Source organism: Leptinotarsa decemlineata, unplaced genomic scaffold, assembly GCF_025532065.1.
Source record: "Leptinotarsa decemlineata unplaced genomic scaffold, Ldec_3_MD MMD2_tig00000026_RagTag_RagTag, whole genome shotgun sequence".
NCBI classification, from domain to species: Eukaryota; Metazoa; Arthropoda; class Insecta; order Coleoptera; family Chrysomelidae; genus Leptinotarsa; species Leptinotarsa decemlineata.
In genome coordinates, this window is record NW_027412539.1 from 4,187,599 (window position 1) to 4,202,118 (window position 14,520).

The 14,520-nt window shown below is 34.2% G+C and overlaps 1 protein-coding gene across 6 annotated transcripts in view; it reads left to right on the plus strand.

Moving 5' to 3' along the window:
• Nucleotides 1-14,520, plus strand: part of LOC111507947 (aminopeptidase A) — a 123,302-nt gene that overhangs the window by 102,286 nt on the left and 6,496 nt on the right. For all 6 annotated transcript variants that reach the window (XM_023163362.2, XM_023163339.2, XM_023163370.2 and 3 more), the window contains 7 exons: nucleotides 2,129-2,214; nucleotides 4,778-5,103; nucleotides 10,470-10,549; nucleotides 10,663-10,805; nucleotides 10,869-10,998; nucleotides 13,937-14,050; nucleotides 14,106-14,214. In XM_023163362.2, coding sequence (XP_023019130.2) covers nucleotides 2,129-2,214; nucleotides 4,778-5,103; nucleotides 10,470-10,549; nucleotides 10,663-10,805; nucleotides 10,869-10,998; nucleotides 13,937-14,050; nucleotides 14,106-14,214 — 988 coding nt within the window. The remainder of the gene's footprint in view (nucleotides 1-2,128; nucleotides 2,215-4,777; nucleotides 5,104-10,469; nucleotides 10,550-10,662; nucleotides 10,806-10,868; nucleotides 10,999-13,936; nucleotides 14,051-14,105; nucleotides 14,215-14,520) is intronic.

Here is a 14,520-nt window from a genome sequence, read left to right on the forward strand (position 1 = left end):
TATTAGGTACAACAGATTCAAACGTTAACATGCATAGTTTTTATTTCAATCCTATTACACCAACTGAGGTCTTCAATGTCATTACTGAAATTAAGAATAAAAATTCCTCCTGAATGGATAATGAAATCTATTACTGAATTCATTTGTGAACCACTGGCATTCATAATCAATAAATCTGTTGAGGACGGAATCTTTCCAGACCCACTGAATATTGGAAAAATAATTCCCTCATACAAGAAAAATAACCCCCTTATAATCGATAATTATAGACCAGTAACCATTTCCAGTGTGTTGGCTAAGGTAATTGAAAAAAGTATCTGTAACAAATTATTTCCTTTTTGGTGAAACACAATAAAATCAGTAGCTAGCTGGAGCATATTTATAATGGTATTGACAAAGGTAAATTTGTAGCTGCGCTTTTCTTTGACTTATCCAAGGCATTCGACTCCATGGATTTTGATATACTTACAAACAAATTATATGCAATAGTTCAGGAAATTATATGTAACACGGGATGATACGAACTCTGTTACATTCAACGTAGATATAGAGTTTCACATGGCTCAGTTTTGGGACCACTGATTTTTCTGATTTTATATCAATGATTCACCTCAACATCTAGGTACAAAATCAATATCATATTTGCCGATGATACTACAGTCTCAGAAGAAGTTGATATTCCTGCGGAACTAGAGTCGAAACTGAACACAATAAGTCGTTAATTTCGATAGGGAGTCACACAAATAAATTTATAGTCAATGCCGACAAAACGGTGCTATTTCAATTATTCAACCGAAGACACTTAGGTTGAATACAGGTTGATATAAATAATGCCATTATTTCTTCTTCATATAGATTCTGGGTTGAGTTGACAAGTTCACATAAATTATGTTTGCAAGAGAATCAACACCAGTTTTTACGCATTGGTACAACTTAAAACGGTTATGAATGAAGAGCAATTTTTGAACATTTACTATTCACTACTATTTTACAATGTGCTTTTGTGGAGAGAGGTAACATCAGTCGAGCATTCATCTCTCAAAAAAGGATAATACGTATGTTGTATGGTCTTCGACACACAGATTCCTGTAGACCCATTTTTAGGAAAAGAAAAATTTTAATGCTACCATCTATATACATTTATAATTGTCTGCTTTTTCAAAGTGTCACAATTACCCAACAAGAAATGGAAATATAATCAAAGTGCAGCAATATCGAACCAGATTGTTTCAAAAATCGCCATCTCTAGCAGGCTCCAAGTTATTCAATTGTCTGCCTTCAAGTATAAAGAGTATCCCATTATTGTCTACTTTCAAATGGAAAGTTAAAGAATACCTTTTGATCAGAGGGATGTTTTTATTCTATCAATGAGTATTTTGAGAATACTTCCAAATAATTGTGATCAATGTACTGTAATCTCTATGTTATTTATTAACCCCGTTTTATACATCTACATGTTTTTTTTTACTTGACGTTTCCTTATCATTGTTAAATGATCATTTCAAAGGAAATGAAATAAATCATTATCATTAATATCTCCCTAAAATTCTTATAGACTAAACAGATTTCATAGTATGAAAACGATGCTCTTACAATAAGAAAGCCATGGATCCATTTTCATTACAATATGTTGAACAGTTCATAAAATATTGGAAAAAATCGATTTTCATTTTTCACTTTCCAATGGCTGTATCTTTTTTGTGTGCACATTTGCATTAGGGTAAGTTATATCCAGTCGAGTTATTTTTGACCCCAGAATATTTGGTTCAATTTATGACCTACCTTTTTGTTACACCCTGTGTAACATATTTCTTTTCCAAACCGATAAGGACAACAGTACTAGTAGTAAGAGTAGTCTATACTAACCTTAATTACTGCACAGTGCCTTTTGTTACTGTAAGTGATTTGACATACCACAAACAACTCAAGTACTGGAGTGAAAAAAAGAGTTTTTCAACTATAGCAATTTTGTCTTGAAGTACCTAATTATCAAAATATAGAATCCAATAAAATATTTCCTTACTATAGCAAAAAAGTGTACATAAAGAGATTATACTTTCGAAATACTCAATGATTGAACATTGAGAAACAATCATGACTTCGATTACATTTTGATTCCAATTTTCAGATATAAGTGGACGGTTCCGGTAACTTATGTTACCGATTTAGGCAAATCTACAGAACTGAGTTTACTGAAGCATAGTGATGAGGAATGTAAGTATCTATTTAATATGTTACTCAAATTCATTCATTTCCATACAAAAATGTTTGTCTTTGGTGATAAGGTTAGTAATATATCATACTAACCTTACTACTCACCTAATTAATCTGTATGGGAAGAACATAATAACAGAATTAATTGTATACAGGTACACAATGGAATTGCTTCATTAAAACTTTCAAAAGTCTAATGATGTTGAGTTATATCAAATTGAGTTTCTCCCTCAATTTGTTGTTATATGAATTATATGTTTTCATCTCCCGATATTAAAGTCCTATAGCAATTCTTGTGAGTAGGTAATCCTACCACCTTCATTTAATATTTTTTGCACTTCGATTCTTTTCTTCTTTGTTAATACTTTCGAATATATTGCAATTTGCTTTGGAATTTGAGTGTAAGTGAAAGGGATCAACCATAAAGTGATGCTATAACCATAACGGAAATAATCTAATAGCAAACACGTTTTCTCGTCTTATTAGTTCTTAATCGGTGAGGTGTAAGGGAAATGATATTTCAAGAATTATGAACATGAACTATTCCTGTTTGTTCATTAATTTTTTAGATAAATTTAAAGTAAATTTGATAACGATAAGGTGTAGTTGCTTTACAATGATGGCTGCATAAAAAGATAGTAAACGATTTCTCAACCTCTGTGGAGATTTTTTTTTTTTTGGATAGGCAAGGGGGATGTCTATTATCTTACTTATATTGATCAAAGAATTATTTGTTTTATTCACTGATTTACATTATAATATTTGTTCGTTTTTTTTTGGTTATTAATTACACCAATTCTGAAATAGTTCCCTTTGAAGTTATATATTTATGTTATATATTCATGTATGAATGAATAAATTAATAAATAATAAAAATATGAATAAAGATTGTTTCTCATCACTAAGAATATATATAAATTAAAAATTGTGAATTGAAAACAATATCCTGTCACTCGACGAAAAACTCTTATAGAATTGTATTATATGGGTAGTAAAATTATTTGGGATTTATATAAAATAATTTCTCAGTGTACAGTAGTGAACCTTGCAGACCGCTATTTGACTGGCGGTCAAATGGAAGTATTGAGTTTAATTCAGAAACACAATATTTTTTTATTATAAAATTACTTCATAAAAAAATTAAGTAATACAAATTATGAAACAACCACAAAAATAAATTAATTGGCGCTCCTGGGCATCTTCATTAATTCCACTAGCGCATTTGCTTTTTCAGCTGCAGAGAATCTCGGAAAAACCTTCAGCACCACATCATTGGAAGATTTTGATATGCTAATTTTATCTCTTTCATAGAATGAAATGTGGGGTGTCTACAGAGGCTCCAATAAATTCAAGCTATTGCCAGAATATTTCGTGACACGACTATCGTCAAACTTAAACCAGTCCGTTTCGTCTTTGACCAATGCATAATAATGACCAGATTCAACGCCAGAACCAGAATAATGACTATACGAAGATAATTGTGGTCTGCTAGATTGAAGTGTTCATCTATTTCGAACCTTTGTAAGAGTTTGGTGCTCCTGTCGAAGGTTGAGTCATTAGACTGACTGGTGCCTCAGCTATACTTGTTGCCTTATAATAGCTAGTTTGGCGCACATTCGGCAATATAGTTGATCATCACTCATTAAAAGTTCTATTTCCAGATGATTCTACAATAAGCTTTACACGGACTGGTTATCAGTCATATTAGAAAACGCTAGTTTAAGTTCTAGAAAGTCACATACCTTTTTGCTACCTTTCGAACATGTACTACAAAGTAAACTAGTGAGGATTTTGTCAGCAAAAGATCTATAAACACAAGACGAGATAGACTGTACGGAATCATTCAATCCAGAGCGGTCAGGAGTATTGATTCTGCTATTTTCCTGCTCACGTAGAGTATTCAACAAGGACCCCAAGAATTCGAAATAATTCTCTTGTTGTCCTAACAAGTATCGGTTGGTGGAAAAGATGATACATTCTTACGAAACTGCAGCTGCATGAACAGGTGTTTGAGTTTGGTGAATAAGTAGGAAACATTCTCGATTTCGTTCATCGTTAAAACTTGTTCTTGAAACTCTTCGTCATGAACAACACTTGAGAAATGCTATTCATGTAACAAGTGTTTCCTGAATTAACTTGTCCAATTTTCTTCGCAAGATTTTCAGGACAACTGTCTACTGATTCGTAAGGAAGAACATGTTCCACAGAATCTGCATCAGAACCATTTCTCAAGCTGCAATCGATCCTTCCAAGTGATCAAGGGTATCTATTCGGCTCTTGCTCCATGAAGCTCTTCTACTGAAAGGGAACCAAAACCACGAGGACTGTAGCTTATATTTGGGGGACAAGAATGACCTATATTTTACTCTTGAAGCAAATAATATCAAATTACCACACAAAATGTTGTCCAATTTTAGAAAATCTCTATGGAACACTTGTTGTTCGATGTACTATATTAGAGTTTAGAAGAATTATATAATATCATTTATTCCTTTTTCGTGGAAGCAATGTATACATTCCTAGAAAACCACATTTGAACGAATTGAAAATCTTCTATTTTCAGTAACAATCACAAAACCGAAAGAAGCAAAATGGATCAAATTCAACCATGACCAAGTAGGCTATTACAGAGTGAACTACCCTCTGACACAGTGGAACGAACTGATCAGCAACTACCATTCACTGAATACAGCCGATAGAACACATTTGCTGGAGGAATCGTTCAGTATTGCAGAAGCTGATCAACTGAGCTACGAAATCCCTCTGAACCTAACGAAAAATTTGGAAAAGGAAACTGATTACACGCCTTGGAGTGTGGCGTCCACTAAATTGAAAGTGATTCTCAGATATCTTCGAGGGTCGGATTCAAAACAAGAAACTGCATTTAAGGTTAGTTTGGCTCTTCAAATGTAAGCTTGAATATAAACTCAATATTTTTTCAATGGATCGAGAACTATTTGGCTAAAGTCAAAGTACTTTATCTTTATTAAAAGCTAGAGGTTTGTTCATCCAATTAATTGTTGGGAAAGAGATCAAAAGCTTTCGTAGATAAACAAATTAAATCATTGTCAAAGTTTCGGACGTTACAAATTCATTGATGGATGTAGCCGTTACTACGTGGTAGAAAATCATAATGAAGAAAAGAGAAATGAAACTTTTTTATCACTTTTATTTGTAACTAACGTTACTGCAGTTTCGTCCTGTACGGACATTTTCAAACTTATACAATAAACTCCATACAACATAGACAACATAGATACAGTTTATTGTATAAGTTTGAAAATGTCCGTTTTGACCTTATCTTTCATGTAACACAAAAATTATAATAGATTTACTCGAAAGATAGGCACAATGCGTACGGCAGCTCTTCGTCGGTATGCACTATGGGTTTCGTTCAAAAAAACTTTTCAGTTTCCTGAAATTTCAGCAATTGAATAATTTCTTTAATAAAGATCTAAGTTGGGCGCCACACAACCTATAAAATAAATAAGTGTCACATGACATGGCCGACTGCGAATCCAAATCTAATCAAATTGAGTTCTTTAAAGCACAGCAATGAAGTGAATCTATAAAAATGAGATATTCTGAAGATACTTGATATTCACAAAATACTGGCTGGTAAATTGAATAAGGGTAGAAATAAAAATCTGAATGTGCTCCAAATTTGTCATTTAATCATGTGTAAAACAAATTGTAATAAGTCAATAATGATCGTAGGTAAAAGTACGCTTTCATTTACCTAAGGATAGTCCAGGTAAAAATATTAGGAAAAGTATTACTTATAAGACTCATGTCATAAAAAAAGAATTATTAGGAATGGTGTTGGAAATTACCTCACCAGAGTATACTCAGTTCAGTTTTACATTATGAATGGATCAACTCAAAATTCAATAATTGTATCTTGTCAATAAATCAGTATTTCTAATGCAAAAAGTAGTTCTTTTCGGAAAAATGAGTCAAGTGTAAGTAATATTTGCCTGTTAGTTTCTCGAGCTGTAGCTGCAGTTTTCTTCGACCAGGAACGGGACAGACTTGGAGCACGTACTTTTCTAATTGATAAAATGGACTCAGACTATCTTGTGGACGTGGAAAATGACATTTATCGAACTGGACGAATGAAAAACCCACCATTCGGTAAATTAACTGAAAATCTATTCCGTAAGGCAATCGAGGTAGAAGCCCTTGTTGTTGCCTCTTTAATGGTTTCAGACAAGTTCTATAGAGGCTCTTCTGCAGAAAAACTATTGTAATAAGTCTCTAATACTGAAACCCTGAAAAAACTATTTCCATAATGGAAATTCATTCAAAAGTTCGATTCACTAAAAGGTGAATCTCATATGCAATTGAAAGAATCGAAATGAATTTCCATACCTTCCTAAACGATGGGTTCCGTTAACCAAAAAAATCACGAATAACGTTTTCAAAGAAATGCCGTCGCTCGTTCTGGAAAAGGTGTTGTGACCCAGTAGAATCCTCAGGAAGTTCAACCTTTTATGGAACTCCCAAAATCTATATATGAAACTATATCCGAAACAATATCGCTCAAATTCTTGAAATTGGATCACACGGCTCACCACTAAACAAACCTCTTCTCGAGATTCTCGTTCATCACTTCTCTTTTCCAAAAATGGCACATCTCCTTGCCGTTCTCATGATCAAGGATCACCTACCGCGCAAGTGCATTCTGAGGAATTCACCCAAATAATTTTGGCAACATCTCATTCCTGACTTTCGGTTTAACGAAAATAGAAAATCTACCTCGAAGGGATCCGAATGAATCGGTCCTATTGGGAAGAAAAACTTATCAATCTGTACCAGAAACTAATTATCATATGTGTATTGAGAAGTGAAAATCTTAGCGAGGCAAAAGGTGTAAATTGGATTGCCTACTCCTCAGTAAACTTTCTTTTAAATCAATTAGGATTACCTTCGGTGAAATAAAAATTAAATGAAAAGTACAGTAGGTTTTTATAAACTGTTACGATACAATTTTGTTTTGTTATAAATTAAACAATTTATTTATACTTTTAATAATCGGTTAGTTTATTCATTTCCACATGCGAATTTATGTATATTTAAAACCTTTCTAACCCGCCTATGACACCGACTAGGTCGGTAAATAGGTTGTGTTCCTTTTTTTCTCACACCCAAGGATATAAGGATAAGGATAAGGACGGAAATTTTGGCGAAAAGATATTTTTCGATTGTGAATTGCTGAATGAACTGATTGCCTGGTTGAATTATTTCGCTCGTTCACTACCTAGAAGGGATTTTCGAATTTTCAGCCAACTGTGATTCCTTTTTGATATTGTGAAGTTTGGAATATTTTGGGGCAGTATTGGAAACCACCGCTGCAAAAGCAGGATTTTTATAAAATGGGCAAATAGTCAGTATTTTCTCTCAATTCTCAGAGGACGATCTTTGTCTGTTTTGTGTTGGAAACACCCTCGATTATTAGGAGGTTAGTACAGTATTTTCAAACAACCTTGTTCAACTCAGCTATGGAACTCATAATAAATTTTGTCCTTATTTTTCTTACCTTTTGATTACGATGTTGTCATGAGAATATTTTTCTTCAGGGTGTTAGAATATTCCTAAGAAAGGCGTATTTGCATCAGCTTGAATTTGGGAAATTGAAATCGATTGCCAGATCAGTCTCTTGAAGAAGTTTCCTGATCGTTACCTTTACTAATAATTACCACTGGAAATATTAACAGATTCCTACTACATCCGTATCCACCGATACTGCCGGATCAGTATTCATTCCCTGGCAGCTTACGAAAAAGGAGCACCCGAAAAGCAGCTAAGTTTAGACTAAGTTATTTGAATAAAGAACCCGGTGTTTATTTATTTCCTATAATAAAATGTACAAGTTACCTCATTGAGATGAGTGGTGTAAGCTTTTACGTGACGTCACATATTAGCACATATTAGCGAATGTATTATGATAGTAGTAATCTAGCAATTGAAGTGAGGAATTGGCAAACAGAGGGGTCACTGTATTTCTTTTTTTTATTATTAATTATTTTATATTACAAATAAACTTCCTTAGTCATTGCAAATAGAATTATTACTTTTATGAGAAGTTAAATATTTCAATAGTGGGCTTCCCCAATAACTGGGCAGTTTTCCGGTTTTTAACTGGCCAACAACAAAAATTGGTGGCGCTTCCCCATTTAGTTAAAAATCATTGTTTTTCTTTTAATTAGTTGCACCCACGACTTTGTGCAAACCACTGACCTAGTCGGGCATGTTAGTGGTGTTTTTGATTTTCGGCAACCCTATTGTAAATTTAATTATCTTGTTCAAAAACATCTCGTAGCAAAACGCTACACCGTATAGGACGAAACTGTAGTAACGTCAGTTACAAATAGAAGTAGTGAAAAAACATAGAGAGTTTCATTTCTCTTTTCTTCGTTATAAATCTATCACAGGGCTCAACAATAAAATAAATTCATAAGTAAACAATGTCCATACTTATTGCAATATGATATGATTTCATTCAATATATCTCCATATTTTGAAAAAAAAACTGAAATGGGAGGATACCACTGATTAGAATTGGGGTGTTTCTGTTACTCATTCTTTCAATTTGTAGAAGGATGGAAATGTATCACAATACAAAGAGTGTTGGAAACTTGTTTCGAGCGAAATCCGATTCAACAAATTGAAATAAGCACCATTCAATCCTGTAATGTGGTATAGTTGAACATGTGTAATGTAGTATAGTTGAACAACCCTGTATAGGCAATACCATCAGTACAAACGGCGCGCGCACCGGGGAACATCTGTTTTTCGGACGTGTTCCTTATTGGCAGCCTATGTGTACTTGTTTTGTTACCTTTCCAAGAAAAAACAGTTTGTGTTGTGAAAGTAAGAACGTAGTTTCATTTAAACATCACAAATCCTTTTATGTGTCTTCCAGTGTTAACACATTTTCAAACAATAAAGTGACAGACAATATATCGTTACGTTTTCCCCGTGGGTTTGACAATAATAATTAAACTCAACTTTATTTCGGTGCTACAGTGACAATACAACACAAACACTTTAACAGAAACTTCAGAGTAAAACTCAAATATCTATCGCATCATTAGATCACTTTGTACCGCTCTGTCAACTAAACTCCCTGATCTGCATGTTGTTAATGTTTATATATACCAATGGAAATCTCAGGAAGCTGATAGAATTATTCTCGAAGCGGCTTGACACCTAAAACAATCGTGAAGCGCAAGTCGAATAGAGCGCGATCTTGGCCAAGTCACAATTGATTTGTGACCAGTGGCATCCGGCGCCACCTTTTTGCACGATTTACAACAATATTGGCAATAATGTCGGCTTTCTGCATTTAAGTAGTAATTATCTGACTATTTTAGTTTTTTGTCTATATCTGACCAGTTGATGTCAAAAAGTAAAGAAAATTTGAAAAATCTCATAGCTTATACATTAATATTTGATTTTTCTAGAATGGGGAATGTTCTTCAATTTGGGTTATTAGAGCAAATGCAAGTTTGAACAAAATAAAGTTGAGTTTCATTCATGAGTTTTTCAAATTCACTTCGAAAAGTATTCAAATTGATGTTTTAAATGTTGGGTTTCAATTTTTAAAGGGATTTGTTTCTAATTCACATATTGGCAACAGCGCCTATATCAAGTTGGAATAATTTATAGGTACCTAGATATTCTACTTTTGAAAAGAAAAATTATCTTTATAAATCAACAATTAAGGGAAAAAACTCCGGTAATATTTATATATTAATTAAGGCAAAATTCAAATTATAGTTTAATACCACCTCCACAAGCCACATGAACAACAGTTGTTTTGTTATTTATTTATATAGAGGAAGATAGGTTAGATGCACAAAATGTCATATGTTACAGAATGTCTCGGAACTCTGAACATAAGTAAAAAGAACAGCACGCCTCTGAAATATGTCATCTTTGTTTATCTCTTACAGGTAACAGATTCATTGTCCTTTATTATCTATAACTGATGTTTCCAAATGGTGAAATAGAAACGAATCCCTTTAAATGTTGAATGCATTATTTCATTCCTCTTTTTTAAGTATTTAAATATTTTTTTTAAGAAAAAGGTTGAAATGATGAGTTTAAAATGTTTGTTGTTGTTGTTTTAGAGCTCTTTTATGAAAACTACTTGATTTTCGTCAGGAGGAACATTCCCCATTGTGACGCTTGACTCTTATGTAGGAAGCAACTCAAAAAAATCGTACTGTATAATTGTTTTTTTGTTTCAGAAATACATAGGTAAAATTTGTACACCGGCCTATGAAAATTTCACGTGGAATGAAGACAATGATGACGGCCATCTTAAAAGGTATCCAATAGTTTATATATTTATTCCAAAGAGTAACCTTTGTTAATCCAGACTGAATTTCATGAAAATAATCATTCTCTATTGGCACAGAGTAATTTTTATGTTTTGTCTAGGTTGGCAAGAATTGAGGTACTTGGTTTAGCATGTGCAGTAGATCAAGAAAACTGTCTTACAGAAGCCCAGAACCAATTCAACAACTGGATACAATCCAAGGAACCTCTGTCTCAAGATTTGAGGAGCCTCGTTTACCACTATGGTAAATAACTTGAAGGACTTTCCAGATAAAGGATGTGTGGTTAACGATTTCATTAATTTTTAGGTATGAAGAATGCAAATGAGTCTGTCTGGGAGAGTTTGCTAGAAATTTACAAGAGCGAGAGTGATGCTAGCGAAAAGGTGAAGCTTGTATATGGATTAGCAAGCGTGGAAAATGTAACACTACTTAATAGGTATGCAGTATTTGCAGCAGTTTATTTTTCTATTTCAGTCATTCAATATCAGGAATATGCACAGATTGAAAAAATTAATGACCAAAGTCCCAAAAATGGTGCTAGGCTGGAACACCCAACTTTTCTAAAAAATACAAGTCCGAAAGCAAAGGTGATAACTTTTCACTTTATGAACCAACCCGAGTGTTGAATCTAAATTTCATCTAGTTGCCTTACAGTAATAGCTGCAGTGAGAGACAGAGGACGAATTGGGTTGAAACAACGTTATCTGGTCTTAGATCACAAGTTCATCCAGTTTCCTTGCAGTGAAAGCTGCTGTGGAAGACACAGGACAAATCTCGTTCGGCGGCCGATGTCGAAGCTCGGCTTTGCAACTGACAGCCTATGGAAGGCTCGTTCATCTTTGATATTCGAGGATTGATTTTTTTTTGTCGATCCTATAGATCCGCGGTCAGCAACAGGCGGACCGCAGTTTGTTTAAGGACCGCGAAAGGTTGACCCACGGACCGCCCCAAATATTGAATTATATACCAAGTATATACCATAAAAATTCGTAGATGAGGTATACCAAACCTTTATCAATTAAAATAACACAGATAAAATATAACTTAGTACGTATTCTATTTCAAGTTGCCTAGTTAACCTGTTTTACCTACTACTGATAAGTTTCCTATCTAGCCTGTGTGTGTGCGAATCAGACTGATGCGATTTAAATATTTTCAAATCTCTGCACACGAAACATCCATAGATTGAACTTCGTACCATTTTTGGCTCCTGTTTTGTTGAAACAAGCACGAGCGCGTATCGAAATCGATAGTGGAAAAGCACTGAAAGCAGAATGCCAGTCATTAGTCGCAGCACAAACAACGGAGTAACCGGACATTTGTTTTATAATTTCTATCGTATTTGTTCGTTTGATAACAAATCTTTCTGTACTTACATTGATATGGATCCTAAAAAACGAAAAGTCGACAGTGAAAATAGAAGGTTTTTACAAAATGGATTGAACAATATTGTTTTACGCTGCCTGATAGGCCTCAAGCGGTTCCAATATGCCTTATTTGAAGCGACACTACGAAACAACTCATCAGAAATTCCCCAAAAACTTTCCTTTTGGCAGTCAGACTCGTAAAGAAAAAAATCAGACATATGTCAGTTCTTACGAAAAAAGTACAGAATTACTAGTTCGTTGCATAAGCGACGAAGAAAAATCCACAGAAGCAGCGTTACGTGTGTGCTGGACGTTTAATAAACACCAGAAACCATTTTCAGGAATGTATGTTGGCAGTAGTTATGTCACAATTTGAAGAAAAAAAAGATGTTGTCTGCAATTCAAAGTATTCCAATGTCAGCGAGAAGTAATACACGAAGAATTGAAATTTTAGCTGCGAATATTAAAAACACTCTTCTTGAACTTCTGCAAAAGGCTCCTGGCTACGCCATAGCACTTGATGAGTCATGTGAGATTGTTGATGATGAACAAATGTCAATTTTCGTAAGATTATTTGACATTGAGTGTCAGATTTTCACGGAAGAGTTGCTAGCAATATTGCCGTTGAAAGGTAACACTCAAAGAGGAGAAGACTTATTCAAGGCCATTGCCATTGTCAAAGCCGTCACTTCAAATGGAGATAATTGATCTGCGAGAAGATGTGTCTTTGCAAATGTATAGAACGGTATCCACTGAAGAATTTTGGGTCAAACATGTCCCAGAAAAATATGAAAATTGTAAAAGACTAGTTATCAATTTGGCCACTATGTTTGGCTCGACATACGTTTGTGAAACATCTTGTCATACCATCTCCCATCTTTCTCAGGATTCCCATTCAAATAATCTGATTTCCTGTACTAGTTCGTACATGTCCCTTGTTGTATGTTCGCCCTATTCTCCAGGACCTATTTTGGGTTGTACATAAGTTTGAATGAAACTGGCCGGTACTTGATGAGAATCCATATCAAAACTCACAAATGAGATTTTGTATTTGTTTTTCACTAAAAACTTTGCGCAACACGTGTCGCTGTTTTGTAAACCTTTCATAGTGAAAATTGCAACAATCTTCAGTGAATTTTGTCCATAAATTCGCATAAAACATGCATTGTCTGCAGGTGAGGTCTCCGTTATACAAGGGCTTCCTCAATTGACAGTGTCCATGCAAAGTAGTCCTGTATTTATCTCGATCTCTGCTTTATTGAAGCAATTCTTCAGATATTTTCTCAGACGGTCCCTTTGTAAATGTTTCAGTGTATTCCTGAGTATATTTTCCTAATACTTTTGTTTCTTATAGATTGTTGTAGCCCTCAGCTGTCCGTGCCAAACACACTGTGGTACCCGCATAGGTGTCTGACACACTCATCAGCATTTTCGTTGTGTGTGATACCCGAGTGTCCTAGCACCAGTATAGAATCGACCTATTTCTGTCCGTCAGGTTCCCCAGTATTGACAGAGCGGATAAATGAATCTAAATTGTAGTTCATGTGACAATCATCCAAAGAAAGGAAGGAAGCAATCAATTTCAAAAATTTACTCTTTACAAAGATGTGTAGATCACGCAAAGGAGTAACTTTCATACACAAACTGAAAGAAAAAACCCTCTTGTAACAGCTATTTTCATTATACCATTGAATTACACAAAATAAAAACACTTTCGAAACGAATACTTTTATATGAACACTGAATTATACGAAAAACACTTTTCTCTACTCTGTTTGTATTCACAGGATTCCTACACAATATGATGAATGAAAGAAGTAAAATTTCATTTATATAGAACACTGTCATCCTAACTGGTGGACATCCGATGTTTCTACTAAGACACTTACCTTATCGGCTCTTCAGTACCAAATACGGATAAAATTATAAGAAAAAACACTCTTACTGTTATTGCCGAAAAATAAAAATATTTTGTTTGAAACTAAATTGATATGATTTTTTTAATAGACTGATTGAACTTGCCAAAGACGAATCCATTGTAAGAGGCCAAGATTTCTTCACTGTACTACAATATATTTCTGCAAATCCTCAAGGGACTGAATTAGTTTGGACATGGGTCAGGTAAATGATTACTTTTCAAAGGTATACTTTTTTTTGATCTTCACTTTCGTTATAGAGAAAACTGGGAATACTTAGTGGGCAGGTTCACTTTGAATGACCGATATTTGGGTTCTTTAATTCCTGCCATAACGGGAAGATTTGCATCTGATGAAAAAATAACAGAGGTGAGTTGAAAGCTTTAGTATAATGGTGACAATTGAATGAAACTTTGATTTTTCCAGGTAAAAATATAAAAAAAAAAATAAAATGTAACAATATATGCTACGACAATATGTGGAATAGGATCAATCGCAGTTTGATCTGGCGTATTGCACACTTAATTAGGTTAGGTTAGGTTAGGTCCAGAGTGAGTGGGTCTATTCGACCCTCCACCGCAACCCGCAAAGGTTTATTGTGGCTCACACCTATTCACACTCGACAAAATAAACCCAGCGTCTTAACGAAGCCAATTAGTTTGTATGATGAGTGGT